The following is a 19,462-nucleotide window of genomic DNA, read 5'->3' on the forward strand; positions in this document are numbered from 1 at the left end:
TTGGATTCTATGATGCTGACTATATTGGAGATAGAATTGAAAGAAAATCCACTAGTGGAGGCTGTCAATTCATAAGTGAAAACATTATTTCCTAGGCTAGTAAAAGACAGACAACCATTGCTTTGTCCACAACAAAAGCAGAATACATCTCAGATGACAAAATTTAGTTCGGAGATACATCTCAAAATTAATCTCAATTTTTTTCTCATACAATTCATTTTGTTATTTGAACCATTTACTAAGGATTTTCATTGAAATTGACGTCGTTGCCGGAGACTCTATGTTGATTTTAACCAATATTAGAGTCATAGGAATTGTATCCTCATGTTCCGCCACTTGTTTCTCTGGCCTTTACGCGACTTAACGTAAAAAAAACTCGATTTTATAAAAAACCGACTCTGAATCAAAATTTTACCGTGCTAATTCATTAGAAAAAATCAGGATCAATTTATAGACACTTTAATTTGATTTGATTTGATTTTTAGTTGTATTTTTTTAATTTTATTTTGATCGCTTTTCTATTTTCTAATTGTTATCAATAGGGAAATTGTTGGTATTTATATATTCCTTGCATTGCTGCTGCATGACTACTAACTGTGTTTATACATTCAATACTAAGTTTTAAAAAAAAGCACAACAGAGAACTTTTCGGATATCCATATCCAAAAATACATATTTTCATAAAAAATAAAATTTATCCGAAGATGCATATTCGAAAATACATTTTTTCAAAAAAAATAAGATTTATTCATATATGTATATCTGAAATTAAATACTCTAAAAAAATGATGTGTTCGATGATATATAGCATATAGCATTTTTGAAGAGCATTTTTGAAGAGTAATCCAAATATAAAGAACATTTTTGAAAAAATATTCAAATATAATAAGCATTTTTGAAATTTCGTCATATGAAAAAACAAAAGAGTATAAAATGCTTATTATATTTTCATATTCGCCCTATAAAAAGACATAAGAGTACAAATAATGGAGTAAATGGTGAAAAAACCGAAAAAAAAATTAAAATAACCAGGTTTAATAAATAAAATACAGAAAAAACCACCTTTTCAGGGTATTTACCAAACTGTCTAGGTTTGGGACATACTGGAAGAGAATGCGCCAAATGAAATGGCGCATGCATGTCACACAAGCCAAACCATTTGGCGCATAAGAAGGAAAAATTAGGGCAAGAATGTGGAAGCCATTTGAAATGGCGCATATGGCCATGGAGTAACACATAGGCGCCAAACCATTTGGCTCCTATGTGTGGGCCATTTTTTTTTTTCAAAATTAACCCGTTTCGGGTATTTTCGCGTACCGTTTTCAATTTCGGTTTATTATTTTCGTCAAAACGTCTAATAAATCAAGTCTGTAAAATCTTATTAACCCTAAATAATGTAATGTATGCGTCATCGATATCGGTTTTTTATTAAAGCTCTATTTATTAACGAAAGACCGATGAACGGTTACAAGAGGTGAACGGTTACAAGAGGTGGTAAGCGAAACTGAAACATTGCATTAAAAAAAATACAGATTATACTAAACTTGCGACGATGTCGAGCCACGATTAGGGCATCTCTTTATGTTGTGCCCAACCTGACGGCAAATGCTGCATTTTCGTTCCATTTTGTCGCGGACGTCCATTTCGGTCCTAATCCGTGTACTATTGGGACGCCCTTTTTTCTTTCGCCGCATTGCGTCGTTGTGCCAAACTACCTCTCCATCATACTCAGGCCAGTAATCCTCCTTGGCCACCACAGGAAACGCAACACTGTAAACTCTGAGCAACGTCTGAGTCTTGTAAATCGGAGACAGTAGTGATATAGCGTCGCGGTGGGCATACGCACATGCAGCTATGACGTGTGAGCAAGGCATACGAAAAGCTTGAAACCTTCCACAGTCGCACCAATCTTCGTCAAGCAGAACCCTATATTGTTGCCTTGGCAGCCCTTCATTGTGGTCAATTGTCTCGCGCACACTGAACGTGCGATTGAATCGGTCGAAAGAAGTCACTTGATGAGTGTTCGCTTTTGCCGCTTGCTGTTGCACAAATTTCATGCAACTATCGCTTAATAGTTGACCAGCTTGTCTAACATCACCCCATCTCCTGCCTCTTGTTGAGAAGAGTGAAGCCATCCTAAAGTATGTGGCTTCCACCAGTGCTGTGATTGGAAGGTTACGGATGCCTTTGAAAACGCCATTCATGGATTCCACGAGATTAGTTGTCATATGGCCCCATCGCACGCCATTGTCGTAAGCCCTTGTCCATTTGTCCCTGGAAAGATTATCTACCCAAGTACCTGCCTCTGGATTTGTCATTACAATCTCACTCCGATAATGCTGGAATGTGGGTTGGGTCAATGCATAACCAGCATTGACTAGGGCCTTTCTTAGATGTCTGTCCTTGATCTCCCGCATGAAGTTTTGGGCGATGTGGCGAATACAATATACGTGTTTTGAAGGGGGGTCATGCCATCCGTTCGCTGGATTGTTGTAAGCACTCTCTATGGAAGCGTGCCTATCAGAGATTAAACATATGTCAGGCTGGGGAGCAACATGTTCCCGGAGGTTCCTTAGAAAGAAACTCCAAGCCGCTGCAGTTTCACCTTCTACGATAGCAAATGCCACTGGAAATATGTTGCTGTTACCGTCTTGTGCAACCGCCATGAGCATGGTTCCTTTGTATTTGCCGTATAACCATGTCCCATCAATTTGAAGTATGGGTTTACAGTGTGCAAAACCTCGGACGCAAGGTTTGAACGCCCAAAAAAGCCGATGGAATATTCCGTTTCCCTGGACAGGGTTTCCATCCGGGGCATGCGCGGGCAGTGTCTCTAGAATCGTAACAGTTCCAGGTGCGTAACTGTGTAGCGCATTGAGGTATCGGGGAAGAATTTTGTATGACTCCTCCCAGTTGCCGTAGACTGTCTCAATTGCCTTTGTTTTTGCAACCCACGCCTTTCTGTAAGATGGAGTGTAGTTGAAGGTTGTGACGATGTGGGATATTATATTTTTAACCTTCAGAGACGGATCAGAGCTTATGAGAGGCAAGATCTCCTGGCACATAAGATCGGCACTGAGTTTTGTATGATCCTGGGAATTGTTAGGGTTGACACACGTGTGTTTCTGCGTAATCGACCCTATTTTCCATGCATTACTTCTCTTCCTATAAGAGGCCAACAGTCTGAACCCGCACTCTGGATTTTTACAAGTGATTACATACCGTTCCAGGTTTGAACGGTCTACTTCAAAATCAACGTTGTTCGCCATGTGCCATTTTTTAATTCTTCTTAGACATGCCTCCTTAGACGGAAACTTGTCTCCTTCCTTTAATTCTTCGTCGTTTTGGATGTAGGGCGTGAAGAAGATGTCAGATGATGGTTCGTCACCTTGGAGGTTCAAGTTACCCATATGCGCTGGAGGTGCGTAGGCATGAGCTGGAGGCACCAAGGTTTGCTGCTCGTCGTCGGATTCCTCGTTGACCATGTCGTCAAATTCGGTTTCCAGATCGTCTTCTTCCTCGTCAATGACGTCAACCTCGTCTTGCTCGTTGACTGGTGGGTCAATAACCTGTGACTGGACAACATTAGTTTCTTGTGTCTCAGCCTGAAGAGTGACGTACAGCTCGATGGAATCCAACCCACAGTATTCGTGGGTGGTGAACATATCTTGCAAGTCTTCGTCATTGGCAATCTCCATTTCGTAAAACTTGACGGTGTTGTCTTCATTGAAATTGGGACATTGGTAAAAAACGCTTGCAATAGGACCCATTGCAATCTTAGAGTACAGTCGTTGAATGAAGTACGAAAATGTTGCTCTTTTGCTCAACAACAATGGTACAACCTGAGTGTTTCTCATCACAAAACCGGCTATCTCATGAGAGTAGGTCTCACCGTTTAGATGGGCATGGACAAGATACTGGGTTGATGAAGTCATTTTTGGAGGGGAAAGTGTGCGGGTGTTGTAATCTCAGGTCAGATAGGGTAAAATTGTTGGTGTGAGTTGTAATGTTCAGTATATGTTGGATGTCTTATAAATTGAGGTTCATATGTCCTTGCACAATCTCAATACATAGACACGCTGATCTATGTCCTGTACCCCATCACGCGTCTGAAATGATTCCTGATAAGATTCCTGTAACGATTCCCCTAGGCAGAGCATGCATGCAACCCTATCTGGCAGCTAGTTATGCAATAATTATTTATATATATAGCTATATATATATATATATATATATATATATATATATATATATATATATATATATATATATATATATATATATTTATATATATATATATATATATATATATAAACAAATAAATAAATAAATATATACATATATATATATATATAAATAAATATATATATATATATATATATATATGTAAATAAATAAATATATATATATAAATACATAAATAAATATATATATATATATATATATATATATATATATATATAAATAAATAAATAAAAATATATATAGATATAAATATATATCTTTATTTTTATCTATATATATATATATATTTATATATATATATATATATATAATTACATATATATATATATAATTATATATAAATATATATTAATATATATATATATATATATATATATATATATATAATTATATATAAATATATATTAATATATATATATATATATATATATATATATATATATATATAAATATAGATATATATATATATATGGTGGTTCTTACAGACCCACTAGTATAGGTCTGCCACTATCTTCCGAATTGATTATAAAAGACAGGCACACTGATCTAGGTCTGCAACAGGATTCCGTATTGACTATAAAAGACAGACACACTGATCTATGCCTGCCACCAGATTCCGAATTGATTAAAAAAGGACAGTCACACTGATCTAGGTCTGTTCATATATATTTTATTTAATAAACAAATAAATTTGTAATTAATAATTATTTGTATTTTAATAATATATTTTACTAATTATAATTATAGTTAATAATTACGTATATAAATTATCAATTATATGTATGTTAATTATTGTACCCGTCCACTAGGTTAAATATTGTCCAGACGAAAACAACTAACACAACGACCACATTTTTTTTAATTCCATGACCATGCGTTGACAACACAAAACCATCGGTAAATCACGATGTTACGTTGCAGATTACAAAAGACGAGAAAAGAACACAGAACAAATAGTACTCTTTGCAACATATAAAACAACCGTTAATCTAAACTACTCTAGTGTCACTGCAATAACAAGGGGATCTTCAACGCCTCGGTTAACTTCTCCACTGTGTGTCCAAAACATTAGATCCACGTCCACATCGTCTCTCACACGATCCCAATAATACATGTAGGTGCCTTCAGGGTTATTATCGGTCAACGTAATGTATGGACACCGGTATTCTAGCTGTTTAACTTTTCTGGTTGGCCCATCGAGCTGACGAAACCCAGTGTTGATGGCTCTAACAACTCTCTGGAAATTCCAGTGAGGGTTGAGGCAAACCCGCATGTGACTACCTTCCTCATAGAAGACCACCGCCCAAACAGAGTTCATTTTTAAGTGTTTACACTATGACTGAAAGAAGGGTTGGGACTTCAACTCCACACAGACACTGCTATTTATAGCGGGTGGAAGGCAGAGGGAAATTTTATTGTTAATTATTAATAACTTTATTAAAATATCATTTCATTGAAATATGTTAACAACATTTAATTGAAAGGTACAGATATGCTAAGAGCATTTAATTGAACGATATAGAAGTTACTGAAATGATATAGAAATAGTAGCGCCTAGGATATAACAACGGTTAAAACAATGTCTTCTCTGTCCTCCATCATTAGAGTACATTGGATGTCGTCTTCCATAGTCTCCCACCAACGCTGCCTTTCGAGAAAAACACCTCCCCTTGTTCGAAGTCTCTTGATAGATCGGATTTGTTCGCCTGGAACGAACTCCCCGTCCAGAAACCTGAGGATGTTTCTCTTAAGCTGCTCCATGGTTTGGATATTCCAGAACATCACTTGCATGGGAGGTTTGACTGCCGAGAAGATAACGTAGCCGTTCCTTCTACGAACGTCCGGTTGATAATTCAGACGCCTAACAGGAGGTGGAGGCTCAGAAGTCCGGTGCGAACCATCTGGCCTTATTCGAGTTCTCATATTTCAGTGTGGGTACTAGTGCGCCCGAAACCCTAATTTATAAAGGCATAGACGTCTTGCCGTTGCCTCATTTTCTCATTAGGGTTCCTTCTGGGAAGACCAAGAACGTAACAGTACCAAAACCCTAACTCATAAACGGAAACCCTAATTTTGAAAAAAAAAAAAAATGCTCCTTCTAATGCGCCATTTGAATTGGCGCATTAGTGTGTTTTATTTACAGGAAGTCGCCAAATGGAATGGCGCCTTAGAAGAAAATTTTAAAAAAAATGCCAATTGATTTGGCGCATGCCTTGTTGGTGTGGACCACCACCTGGCCCCACATGGTCCCCACATGCATGTGCTGAAACGAATCCAGGAGTTACTGTAAACCAGCATGGAGTTACTGTTAACAAGCATGCGACTGTAAAAATTTCTGCTAAGATTCCTGATCAGATTCCTGCCAGGATTCCTCCTACTCCTGCATGCATGCTACCCGAGCTGTCACATAGACCTGAGCTGCATGCATCTAACCAAGCCTTGTCACCGATACTTTGACTGCATGCATGCCAACACATCCTGCAGAAGCAACACCAAACAATTATGGCTGTGTTGACATGTCAAGCATGCATGATGTTACCGTTTTTCCCTCATCAATATATAAAGCACTTGGAATTCTGCAGATACATCACCATTGTAACTCATCTACTCTTAGAACAATCCTTTTGCAATCAGCTTACAAATTTTCAGCCTTCAACCATGTCTCTCCTAACCATGGGCGAAACACACAGAGGAACCCCCCAGAACATCGCTACCTATGTAAGTGTATTAGTGTTACTTTAAAATCACGCCTTGCTAACTGATAAACTAACTGATTTTTTTTGGGCATTCTTACTCTTTTCAGAACGTTCAACGCTTTCGCACTCGTAGTAAACATACCATTGCCCCGGACGAACGCATCATACCATACCTGAACATTGCTGGTTTCGGTCCGATTAGCAGGATTGCCGAGTCTTCAATTGACCACAAGTTTGTTCTTGCTTTGCTAGAACGTTGGAGGCCAGAAACACACACCTTCCATCTTCCGACAGGGGAGTGCACCATCACCCTTGAAGACGTCCATATGCTACTCGGCCTTCCTGTTGATGGTAAGGCAATTAATGGTTGTGTTATGCAGGCGAATAGCTTATGCCAAGAGGCAATTGGAATAGACTTGATAGAAGGAGCCGTTGGTGCTAGGGGGCAAGGTGTTAACCTAAAGAGGTTAAAGGAGCATTATAAAAAGTTTCGCTTGGATGATGAGTCTACCCAAGAGACCATATTGCAGAAAACTAGGTGTTATGTATTGTTGCTTATTGGAAACGTTTTGTTCCCGGATAGCACAGGTAACACGGTTAACTTTATGTATCTTCGTTTGCTAATGGATTTTAGTAGAGTTGGTTTGTACAGCTGGGGGTCTGCGGTACTGGCTACCTTGTACCAGTCACTATGCAAAAACGCGGTTGCTGAGTCCTGCACATTCTACGGATGCGCCCTGTTGGTGCAGGTGTGGGGGTGGTGGAGGATGCCCATACTGGCCCCGGTTAACAACGGTAGTTGGGACTTTCCGTATGCCTTGAGGTAAGTTTGTAGTATACCATTTTCTCTTTACACAATCTACTCCATTCTAACTAAATCATTATATTTTTTTGGTAGATATTGTGTGAAAAAAATGGACTTCACACGTAATCCTCGATCAAACATAACAATGTACCGATCTGTAATTGATCACCTTGGTCCCCATCAGGTATTATCTCTAATTCTTTTCTTCTGTTTTATAAGTATTTTCCGTAAATATTTTTTCCCTAAGTAATGTATAAATCTCATGCATGCAGTTCATATGGCGACCGTATCTCGAGTGCGAGTATGAGCCTAGAGCGCAGGATGCAGAAATCTGGACGACAAAGTGCTGCTTAATCCGGTACAACATAATAGAAATGCATCACAGCGACCGGGTAATGCTTCAGTTTGGGATGCGTCAACGGATACCCGACCCTCCTGTTGACTTGGGAGTGTGGCACCTAAAAAGAGTGAACCATCAATGGACACACCAAAACTGGAAGGATTTTGCACCCGATCATCGCCAGATGTGGAAGAACCGTCGCCAGTATGTCCTAAACTTCCCCGTTAGTGACCACGAAATGAAACCATCTCCTGAATACATGAATTGGTATCGTACAGCCACAACCCCAAACTTGTTTCTTGCAGATCCGTTTTATTTAATTGATCCCCGTGCACAAAACTACTTCTTGCCACAACAACAACAACCAGAAGAAGAACCACAACAACAACAACAACAACAACAACAACATGAACAACAACAACTCCGACAACAACATCGACTTCAGCAACGACAACAAGAAAGCCTGCATCACCGCCAACAACAACTACTACAACAACAAAGACAACAACAACTCCAGGAACAACAACAACTCCAGCAGCAACAACAAAACATTTTCAGCACTCCATCCCGTTCCGCACGCAACATCCGCCAATCAACTATGTTCCAATCACAATCTCAACCATTACAAGGGTATGAAGACCGCCATCCTTCCTCTGACCAATATCAAACCCACTCGCAACCATTCGGATTTTCATCATTTGCTGGGTCTTCGAGGGGATTCGGCCAAAACCTAACCCCTGGTACATCTAGCCTTCATCTTAGTCCCGACGATGGGCCTTATGGCGAATCATCTTACCGTGGCGCACCCTCCGGCTTCGCAACGCCTTCAAACCAATTCGGATTTAATCAAGGTAGTTCTAGTGCTGTTGGATGCTATGAACCCGAAGTCTTTTCTCATCCAACACCACCGCCACGACTAAACACATTTGAGGGAATGGGTTCCCGACTTTACAACAGCGGTTTTCCGGATAATTATGGGGGCGTCGACGAGTTCATAGACAGCGATCCACGCGAAATCCCAGTACCAGCCCCCGTGACACAAACCCAACAAGAAGCACAAAGGGGCAGGGGTAGGGCTAGGGCAAGAGGCGGTGTCAATATTCGCGGCGGAAACAACGATCGCGGTAAACGTCCCATTATAAGACCAAATTGCGGAACGGGTGGCTATCTTGGTGATGGCCGTCATTGATCATTTTGCTGTACTTTTCATTAGTCTTCTGTGTCGTTTCTGAATTTGATTGTAACCGATGTTTAGCTTTTAAATTATATTGTAATCGATGTTCAGTTTTTAAAAAATATTGTAATCGACGTTTAGTTTTTAATTTATATTGCAATCGATGTTACACTTTTGATAGTCGTTTTCTACATTACATTTTAAAGCCGAAAAAATTATTCTACTAATTTTTTTAAGTAACCTTCATAACAAATAAAAAAATATTATATAAAATTATCATTTTCCCAATTTAAATGAATTAAAAAAAAATTGAAAAAAAAAAATAAAAAAAAAAAGGCCCTAGAACTATGGCGCCAAATGGTTTGGCTTCTAGGGCAAAACCCTAGACTTATGAGCCATTCCATTTGGCGCATGCAATGGGAATTTTAGGGCAAGCCATTTCATTTGGCGCATGCACCCAAAATAAACACCTATGCGCCATTTTATTTGGCGCATTCAGTGTTCTGGTATGCCAAACCTAGACAGATTGGTAAATACCCCGAAAACATGGTTTTTTTCGTATTTTTTTTATGAAACCTGGATATTTAAATTTTTTTTTCAAAACCCAATAGAGTAAAGTTATACTGGAAATCAAACGACTTTAAGTTAAAATGAGTTGAAGAAGTAGAACCATTGAATCTGAATCAAAAGTCAACTTAGATATAGATCCAACGGCCCTAAACTCAGCCAGACAGTACAGTGGCGGTAGATGATTCAAACAATAAAAGACATTAAATATTTTCCTAAAATGTCTCAAAACTGTCACTATCTCTCCCATTCATATCATCATTTTCCCGGCAACACTACAAAACCCTAACCCCAAATTTCCCTTTCAAAACCTTTTCTTTATCTGAATCCAGATTCATCTTCACTCACTCCAACAACTGGATCAAACCCTCATCGTTTGAACTCAATGGAGAGAAAAGGAACCAACAATGATTACAGTTCAGAGGACGAGGGAACTCAGCATTACAGGCGTGGAGGGTACCATGCTGTTCGAGTTGGTGATACTTTCAACAATGGCTGCTATGTTGTGCAGGATAAACTCGGTTGGGGTCATTTTTCTACTGTTTGGCTCGCTTGGGATACTCTCAAATCGGTGCTTTTTGTTACCTTTCTTGTTGCATTTCATAATTTGATGTGCCGTGTGTTCATTGTTGGTAATGAAAAAATTAGGACTTTGATTTTGACATAGTGATAATAGACTAGGAAATACTAATAACCTTGAGAATAGGAAAGAATGTGTTAAAATTGCGATACTTTTGTAATTATTAATGAAAATATAGAACAAACTATATATAATAAGCAGTTATAGTTTTTTTTTTTGTTATTGATGCACGCAAACTTGATGGTGATATCACATTAGTATTATTATGAATGAAGATATAGATGAGTTGTCATTTTGGTCCTCGAAGTTGTGTGAAAGTTGAAAATTTAGTGTCCCTAGCAAAATAACCGAGATTTGTTTCTTCGAGTCAGTGTAGTCAAGATCGAGTGCTGGATCGTAAGATCATAGATCTTATGTGCTAAGGATGTCTGAGAGTTCTACGATCAGAGATAGATCGTTTTCGTTGGCGGCGTGGTCAAGATCGAGATTTTTGTAGCAAGATTGTAAAAAAAAAATGCTGGGTCTTTTTTTGGGCCAGTATAATGATTTTCACGTTTTTGTGTATGTGTGTGTATATATGTATGAAATTACCCTTTTTCCCTTCAGTAAGATCTCACGTGCCGTGCTAACGATCCGAGTTTTACGAACTTTTAGAAGCCTGGCCGATCCTACTTAAGATCTCGTGCTTGACTACATTGCTTGGAGCAGCTTATTTGGGAGGTAGCTCAACCCTGATAAAATAAAAAACAAATGTCTTGCTGCCAACTCAAGGATTCATCCCATAGTGGGCCTAAGCCGTATGGATTCCTTAGGGTGCCTACTTGGAATCAAATATCTTAATTACGGCGAGTTGGGGAAAAATGATAATTTCTTAATCCGACCCCTACATATTGATTTGAGTAGTTTATTTGCTGCATCAAGACAAACATAGAGCCTTCGAAGTTATAGTGCTAAACTTGGAAACAATGACTAAATTGACAGACATTGTTCAATTTAAGTGACTAAATTGTTAATCTGTAAATTTGAGGGACTAAATTTTCCAATCCTTGAAGGACTAAAATGCTGATTTACTCGTAGAACAAACTTTCTGTCTTGTGTTTGATGCACATTTGATAACAAACTACATATCTTCACATGATGTTTTTGGAATTCTTAACTCTGTTAATGATTTGGAAAGTTTTTTGTGTGTAGCGTTATGTGGCCCTTAAAATTCAAAAGAGCGCACAGCACTACACTGAAGCTGCAAAGGATGAAATAAAGATTCTCAAACAAATTGAAGAGGGAGACCCTAATGACAAGAAATGTGTGGTGAAGCTTTTGGATCACTTTGAGCATTCAGGGCCTAATGGCGTGCATGTGTGTATGGTTTTTGAATTCCTTGGAGATAATCTTCTCACCCTTATCAAATATAGTGACTATCGCGGGGTTCCTCTCTCTATGGTTAAAGAAATATGTTTTCATATTTTGGTGGGCTTGGATTACTTGCACCGCGAGCTTTCTATCATACACACCGATTTGAAGCCAGAGAATGTGTTGCTTCTTTCATTGATAGATCCATGTAAGGATCCTAGGAAATCTGGTGCTCCACTCATCCTTCCAAACACCCAGGATAAGGCTGTGTCTAATAATGGCGTTATCCAAAACAGTAAAACGGGGAATGCAGATCTAACGAAGAACCAAATGAAGAAAATGCAGGGAAAGGCTAAGAGGGTTGCTCAAGGCTGTGTTGAGAAGGAAAGTTCTGATGAAGCCGGGGAGGACTATAAAGAACCGGAGCAGGGAAGTTGTAATAATGGTGTAAAATCAAGTGCAGAATCTGTTGAAAACAAATCCAATAGTTCTTTCAGTGAAGGCGGATCAACACAGACTTCTGAAAAGGTTGTTACACAAGGAAATCAAGGTCATAGCAAAAGTAGCCGTTCCGTGAAAAAGAAGCTGCTGGCAGCTGTTGATCTAAAGTGCAAGCTGGTTGATTTTGGTAATGCTTGTTGGACTTATAAACAGTTCACAAATGATATTCAGACAAGGCAATATAGGTGTCCTGAGGTTCTTCTGGGATCTAAATACTCAACTCCAGCAGATATGTGGTCATTTGCTTGCATTTGCTTTGAGTTTGCCACTGGTGATGTTCTTTTTGATCCTCACAGTGGTGACAACTATGATAGGGATGAGGTAATTTCCTCTGTTTTGTACTGACAAACTCCTGGTTTTCATTATTTTGTTCTATCATTATATGTCTTGTCACTGGATCACTAGTAAGATTTATGTACCAAGAAATGTTCTTGTACTTAACATTTGTAACTTGAACTGGAAGGCATAAGTTGGCTGGCTAAGTCATTGCCTGTTGTTTAAACAAGATATTGGAATCATCTCGATTTTGAATAGTTTTGTCGTTACTCTGCTGGTGATCTTAGAGTTGAGGCTTCACTATGACTTGCTATCATATAAAGTAGTACTATGCATTGTCCTCTTATTATCTACTGAACTTTTGACATCTATTTTAATGGTGAACCTAGTAGATTTGGTTCAACATAAATTAAAAAAAAAAAATTAGATATAGGTCAAAGCTTCCCATTTTTGTAGAAAATACTTATAAAATTTGAAAATAATGTCCTTAATCAGTGGATTGCTAGCTGATGTTTATTTGTTTTACAGGATCATCTGGCATTGATGATGGAACTTCTCGGAAAGATGCCTACCAAGGTATGAGGAATGATATCAGCTATGGTTAGCATTGTATAGTTTGTCCCCACCATCAATTTTATATGCTTTCATGTTCAATAAACACTTCATTTTTTAATTATTAGATAATCTTTCAAAATTTCCAATAAAGATCAATTTCCAGATCCTCTTTAAGTGTATTCAATTTGTCTCTTAATGAGTTTTTCTTAAAAAGACAAAACAGTAGGATATAACTTACTGCATTTCATTCTGATAATTGGATAATATCCATGTTTGATGTGTTGACCAGCAAAATTTGATCGTATGTTTCCTACAGATTGCACTTGGTGGCCGCTATTCCCGAGATTTTTTCAATAGACACGGTGACCTAAGGCACATTCGCGACTTGCGATTCTGGCCACTAAATAAGATTCTGATGGAAAAGTATAATTTCAGTGAACAAGATGCTAAAGACATGGCTGACTTCCTTCTTCCAATACTTGATTTTGACCCTGAGAAGAGACCAACAGCTGCTCAGTGCCTTAGTCATCCATGGCTCAGTGCAGTTCCCCGCACCATTGAGCCTTCACTGACTAGTACACAACCTGATGCAACCAGCCAGGAATTGCTCGAAAAGAGAAAAAGGGAAAAAGAAAAGGCCGAGCAGGAGTTGGTGGAAGTTGGTGTGAGGAACATATCCATTAATCAAACTTCTGAGTCAATCAAAGTCTCTGAACCTGTAAAGTCATCAATATAGATGCATATTGGCTTGTTGTCAACTTCTAAAGCCATTATAGTGAAGAATATGTGATCTGTTTTTGTTTTTGCATGGGGTTCTTGGAACTTGAGTAGTACTACTAGCAACACACTCTTCTATTGATTGAAATTCATATGAACTCTACCAACTCATGTGGGTCTATATGAATTTCAACCAATAGAAGATTAAGTGCGCCGTTTCAAAAAAATAAATGAAAAGATTTTGTTGCTTCAAATCCAATATGTCAGTGTTAGATCAAAATCAACTTTTGGGAGTGTTTGCAGCTATTTCTAGATTACATTTTTGTATTCCCAGAATAGTATATGCTTTAGGGGTTTGATTTGTACATTTTGAATGAGTCATTTTGTTGCATCTGACATTGTAGTTGTGGACTTGTTGTTTGTTGGTTTGAGTTTATGGTAGTTACTGCTTTAGATGTAGGGAATAATCAAATGTTGAATTGCATATGCTGACAAGTTTAGAAAGATAACTAAGAAATATGAACACTCAACAAGTTTGAAACACAGTTGATGATTATCATGATGGATATTTGTGATTTTTTAAAACATTAACTCGTGTAAATACTTAATCATTTGATCTTTGTTTTGAATCAAAACTACATACTAAACAAATAATATCTTATTTTGAGTAATTTTTTCCTGAATATTAAGGACGGTGTTATGTTATGCCATTTACGATTAAGTCATTCTAGCTTTTGTTATTTAAAACAATTTTTACTAAATAGTTATAATAAAGATTTATCCTTATTTAATGTGAATTCTGTACAAAACCGTTCTCTATTATTTACAATGATGTTTGAGACCCCAACTTTACGAGTATACTCTTTTTCAAAAAATGATTTATAATATAGATCACCATTTAAGAGAGTATTCAATAGTATGTTGGGTGTAGTTGTTAATAGGGAAGTCAAAAGTTTGTCAGGAGGTAAATAAAATTTTCAAAATGGTGCAAAATCAGTTTTTAGAAGCGATAACGCTGGAGTATTTTAACACTAATTTAAGTGACTTTTTTTTATTAAAATGGTAATTTGTGGAGATTGATAAGTGCTAAAAATAAATTAAATACATAAGCATTGATTAATTTATTTTACAGTTTATCAATAAAACTTGATAAAACATTTGGATAAACTTTTTAATAGTGTATTCATCAAGTACATATTAAAAGTTAAGCAACAGTTGGATCCCCCGCAACTGCGATCGGAAGGGAGATGAAACTACTTGATGTCATAACTCGCCCCCGAACCGGACTAAACCGGTGGTATAAAGCCAAAAAAAAGAAAAAGTTAAGCAACAAAAAAATAGACAATAAACACTAAATCTCGCTTAGTCAAGAATATGACATCGCTAAACGAGCAAATGCGCCAGAAGATTACTTCCAAGCTAAGTAACTTCAAGGTTAAATAACAAGACTCGCTTACTGCAATATTTCAAAGACTTAAGGACTATATTACTTCATGGTTAAGAAAGAGTTTTTCTTGTTAAGAGAGTCTGGAGGTGCATTAAGCGAGGATAGACGATAAAGTCCACTTGTAGGATGAGCCGACATCTCTTAAGGGTGAACAGAGTAGGCTCACTAAGCGAGCTCTAGCGCTTAGCGAGAATGGTAATTTAAAACCCTATAAGTAGGGATTCAGTCAGTTCAATAGTTTTCTTGGTAAGAAGTGAGAGAAGTCCACTGTATACCTAAAACAAAGCAGAGAGGAAAATAAAGAAAGATTGAGGGCGAAGTGTTGTCTAAGAAATCAACAACAAATGCTTTTTAACATCTTTCTTCTATGGCCTAATTGTAAAGTTACGATGAGTAAGAATGTCTAATTTCTCTTTTGTTGAGATTAAATGTAAGTCGTCCTAATGCTCATGTATGGATTGTGATCATGTCGTTTTATGCAATTATTCTTCTTTAACTTTAATATTGATGAATTCATCATTTGTAATGTTGTTTTAAATTATCTATGTAAAACATGTTTTTATGGTGTGTCTTGATATGCAAAATGTACTAGTCATTATTAAATACAAATTTTTTGTTATCTATTGGATATCCTAAAGTCTAAAGATAGATTTAGGTTCAATATTTGTATGAATTGTTGAAACATAATGCTATAGAATCGGTTAATAGATTGGAAGACCGTCTATTCGGTAGTATGATTGATCCACCTTGTTGAATCACACATGAACTGCAATAAGAGCGATGAACAGTAATATTAATATTTGATTAGAATTGCATATTATTGATAGCGATGAAACATTAATATTAATACTTGATTAGAATTGCATATTATTGATAGCGATGAACATTAATATTAATTCTTGATTAGAATTGCATATTATTGATGACAATTATACTTGAGTACATATCAATGAAATCTAATCTCAACAAATTTGTTCAACTATTAACTTCATAATTCATTTTACTTTATGTTATTTTACTTTCCGTCATTTCAGTATTCGCAATCGATCATTATTTAATAAACCATTCTTAAAGTAAAAAAAATATTATTGAACAATCTTTGAAACACATCGAGTTGCAAGAGACAAGTTTAGAGCCATGACTCTATTTGTGAGGGACTATGGATTCTAATAGTCCTTGAAGTAAAATAAAAATTGAACTACCCTTGAAATTTTACTCCAACAACAAAGCAGTAATTAACATAGCCTATAATCCAATCCAACATGATAAGAATCAATCACATTGAGATCCATCAACACTTCATAAATTAGAAGTTAGAAGTTGAGACTATATGTCTACCAAACTACAGATATTCTAAAAGTTTGGGTAGACCCATCTTTGAACATCTAGTTAGTAAGTTGATCATGATAGATATTTACCCACCAATTTAAGAGGGAGCGTTGAAATATTTCTATATTTAGAATATTTGCTACTTATTTTAATTTAATTACTTGTTTTCTATTGTTACTATTCTTCTTAATTTAAGAAAATAATTAGGTAGTAATGTCCCTATAAATACCAGCTACTACTGAATATTCAGATAAAGTAATGCTCATATAACTCCAAATTCATAATACAGGTGATGATTAATAGAGCTAACAGAGAGTGATTTTTTTTAGAAGAGTCGTGAAACAAATAGATTGTTATGACCTATCAATATATTTCATAAAGGATATAGTGGTGAGTGATGACTTTACAAAGCACCTTGTTAATGAATTTCCCACAGAATAAAGAAATAGACATGTGAATACAATTCTGTGTTTGAGAGACCAAAAGTAGGGGATGTCAATCTTAAATACAAATTCTCTGTCTATTTGTGTACCCCATTACATAAATTCATCTATAAGAGGCTGATAGAACAATTTGTATGCCTCTATAACTTCGAGATACCACATTGCTTCTCGGTCAGGGGATGATGAAAGATCAACAATCTTGTGAACCTGTCACAATATATCAATACAAATCAAGATAGCATTCGCCCAACTTTCATTATTTCCTCTAGTGAGATCAATCGAAAAATGGTTAACATAAGAAGTTTTAGGTGGCTTCAATGCAGACATAAGTTGTTAAAGATAACTTGACAAGTTAGAGAAAAAAGAATAAATAATAAGAACAGGAATCTCCATGAAGATGAATTCTAACAACACTCACACTCACTTTTCAACACTTTATGATTGACAGAAACCCTTTAAGAACTACACGATCAAATAACATGTACTTGTTCGTTCTTTGTAATAAACCAGCTTTGAATTTTCCCTCACAATTTCTGTTATAAAAATAAAAAACAGTTCCGATCCAACAAAAAGTTTATGCTGTTATTGGTCATGCGAATTTTATGTTAAACAAACCTAGTGAAGAACAAATTCTGCTAATAATATCATGGTCTGGTGTTGAATGCTGCTTTTGATCTTAAGGCATTGTTGAGCATAACTCCTATTCACCGATAAGTAGATAGATGCTAGAGCTTTTCAAGCGTAACAAGCATAGTAGTGCAAGACTCTACTTTTGGAGATGCAAGAAAAATTGATCGAACCCTAATCAATCGTTTTTGTTCTACGGTGCATTTACTTGTCGATTATTTGAACTTATCTACTGCTATAAATTTTGTGACACTGTATCGTAGACTTTATCATAAAGCTTATGACATTTTTGTTATATATTTTTTAATTTTAATTTTATAAATTCTTCAAAAATAACTAATGACAACAACTTATAACATATATAAATGGATTTTATCCTTCGTTATAAAAATAGCTTACTCATAAGCACTTATTTTATTAAGCACTTAAGTAAACACTTACCTTGATCACGGAAGGCTGCCCTGCCGCACGTAAAAAGTACCCTCCAACTACCATCACATACATCCCTACAAATAATCAAAATCAAAGAAAATTTGATTTGATATTGAATTGAATCGCATAACGTGCCACAAAAGCTTTGATTTTGAACAGTGAAGAAAGTGTAAAGAAACAAAACTTACCAGCTTTCAATTGACGTTGACGGAACTCGCCGGAAAGTGAGAGTTCAATGACGCCAGTGCCATCGTCAAGAAGAAAAGGTCCGCCGCCGTCGGAGGACACCAGAACGCCCTGCGGTTAAGGCATTTAAGAAAAAGCAAAAACGACGGCGTTTTAGAAATGAACGTAGAGAGAGAAAAAGGAATGAAACCTGTAACCACGCGCGTTGGAAGAGGATGGCGCCGAGGGTGAAACTATTCTGAAGTGTTCCAGAGGAAACTTCTCGAGCGTGTTTAAGTTGTGAGCATAAAAGCTTCAACGCTGCCAAACTGTAATCCATTGCGCGGAGTCTCTTTGTGCTCAACACTCTCCTAATTTATTTGATTTGTTGGTACTAATACTAAGGCTTCTTCTACTTGCATAATTTATTTTTATTTTTTAATAAATAAAATTTGTATACTTTTTCAAATGTTTAAGAATGAGAAAGATTTAGGCAATTAGATGTTACTTTAATTTAAATTCTCATTAAAAAAATTGTTGTGGTTGTCTTTGTACATATGTTTTTTTTTAGGACTTTAGTGAATCACTATATAATAAATGAGCCAAAATTGGTTTTATCAGCCTCAGACATAGATCAATATCTAATAAAGATATGATTAAGAATACATTTGTTATTGATAGAGGATATATGAATATGTGATTTGAAACAATCAAGTTTGATTCTCAATCACCATTAAAATGACAAATCAATCATGATCAATTGCATTGAATGATATTTAGTGAGATTTCGTGTAAGGCAGATCAAAATTGTTGTTATATAAGGAGAATAACACGAGAGGAAAAGTCACTGACAATTCACGAAATTTTTCGATTGTGGCTTTACTAGTCTCCAATAGTAGAACTATCATTAGTGCACTTTTATAAGTACATTTAGCTCCCACCGTGTGCCCTGGTAAAACTAATCTAAGCCACACACACCTTCAACAATATTCTAATCTCATCTTATGATGACAAAAGTTGTGAACAACATCAACAATAACCCCTGGTGGCCGTGCTGCAATAATAGAGATTCTCAATGCTATGGATGAGTTGCTTCACCAAACGAAGTGTTATAAGAAAGTGTCTATGACTTATAACATTAGAAACACACAAAGCCAAATGTGGACAGGGGAGAGGATCGATCCCACAAACCCCCAACCACTCGCAGCGGAAA

The 19,462-nt window shown here is 36.6% G+C and overlaps 3 protein-coding genes across 3 annotated transcripts; 2 read left to right on the forward strand and 1 right to left on the reverse strand.

The window, feature by feature from the left end:
* The first annotated feature begins 6,918 nt into the window (after nt 1-6,918).
* LOC131635981 (protein MAIN-LIKE 2-like) lies at nt 6,919-8,100 on the forward strand. The gene is made up of 3 exons (XM_058906616.1): nt 6,919-6,963; nt 7,049-7,680; nt 8,019-8,100. Exons 1-3 carry the CDS (start codon nt 6,919-6,921, stop codon nt 8,098-8,100), a joined length of 759 nt encoding a protein of 252 aa, XP_058762599.1.
* Nucleotides 8,101-10,066: 1,966 nt separating this feature from the next.
* Nucleotides 10,067-14,060, forward strand: LOC131635976 (uncharacterized). The gene is made up of 4 exons (XM_058906611.1): nt 10,067-10,398; nt 11,599-12,579; nt 13,063-13,110; nt 13,406-14,060. The coding sequence occupies exons 1-4, from the start codon at nt 10,213-10,215 to the stop codon at nt 13,823-13,825; spliced, it is 1,635 nt and encodes a 544-aa protein (XP_058762594.1). The 5' UTR covers nt 10,067-10,212; the 3' UTR covers nt 13,826-14,060.
* Nucleotides 14,061-16,888: 2,828 nt separating this feature from the next.
* On the reverse strand, nt 16,889-18,632 carry LOC131635977 (uncharacterized). Its single transcript, XM_058906612.1, has 4 exons — nt 18,461-18,632; nt 18,273-18,381; nt 18,094-18,158; nt 16,889-17,232 (listed from the first exon to the last, which is right to left on the reverse strand). Exons 1-4 carry the CDS (start codon nt 18,587-18,589, stop codon nt 17,119-17,121), a joined length of 417 nt encoding a protein of 138 aa, XP_058762595.1. The 5' UTR covers nt 18,590-18,632; the 3' UTR covers nt 16,889-17,118.
* Between the last annotated feature and the right edge of the window lie 830 nt (nt 18,633-19,462).

Source organism: Vicia villosa, unplaced genomic scaffold, assembly GCF_029867415.1.
Source record: "Vicia villosa cultivar HV-30 ecotype Madison, WI unplaced genomic scaffold, Vvil1.0 ctg.001605F_1_1, whole genome shotgun sequence".
In the NCBI taxonomy this organism is placed as follows: Eukaryota; Viridiplantae; Streptophyta; class Magnoliopsida; order Fabales; family Fabaceae; genus Vicia; species Vicia villosa.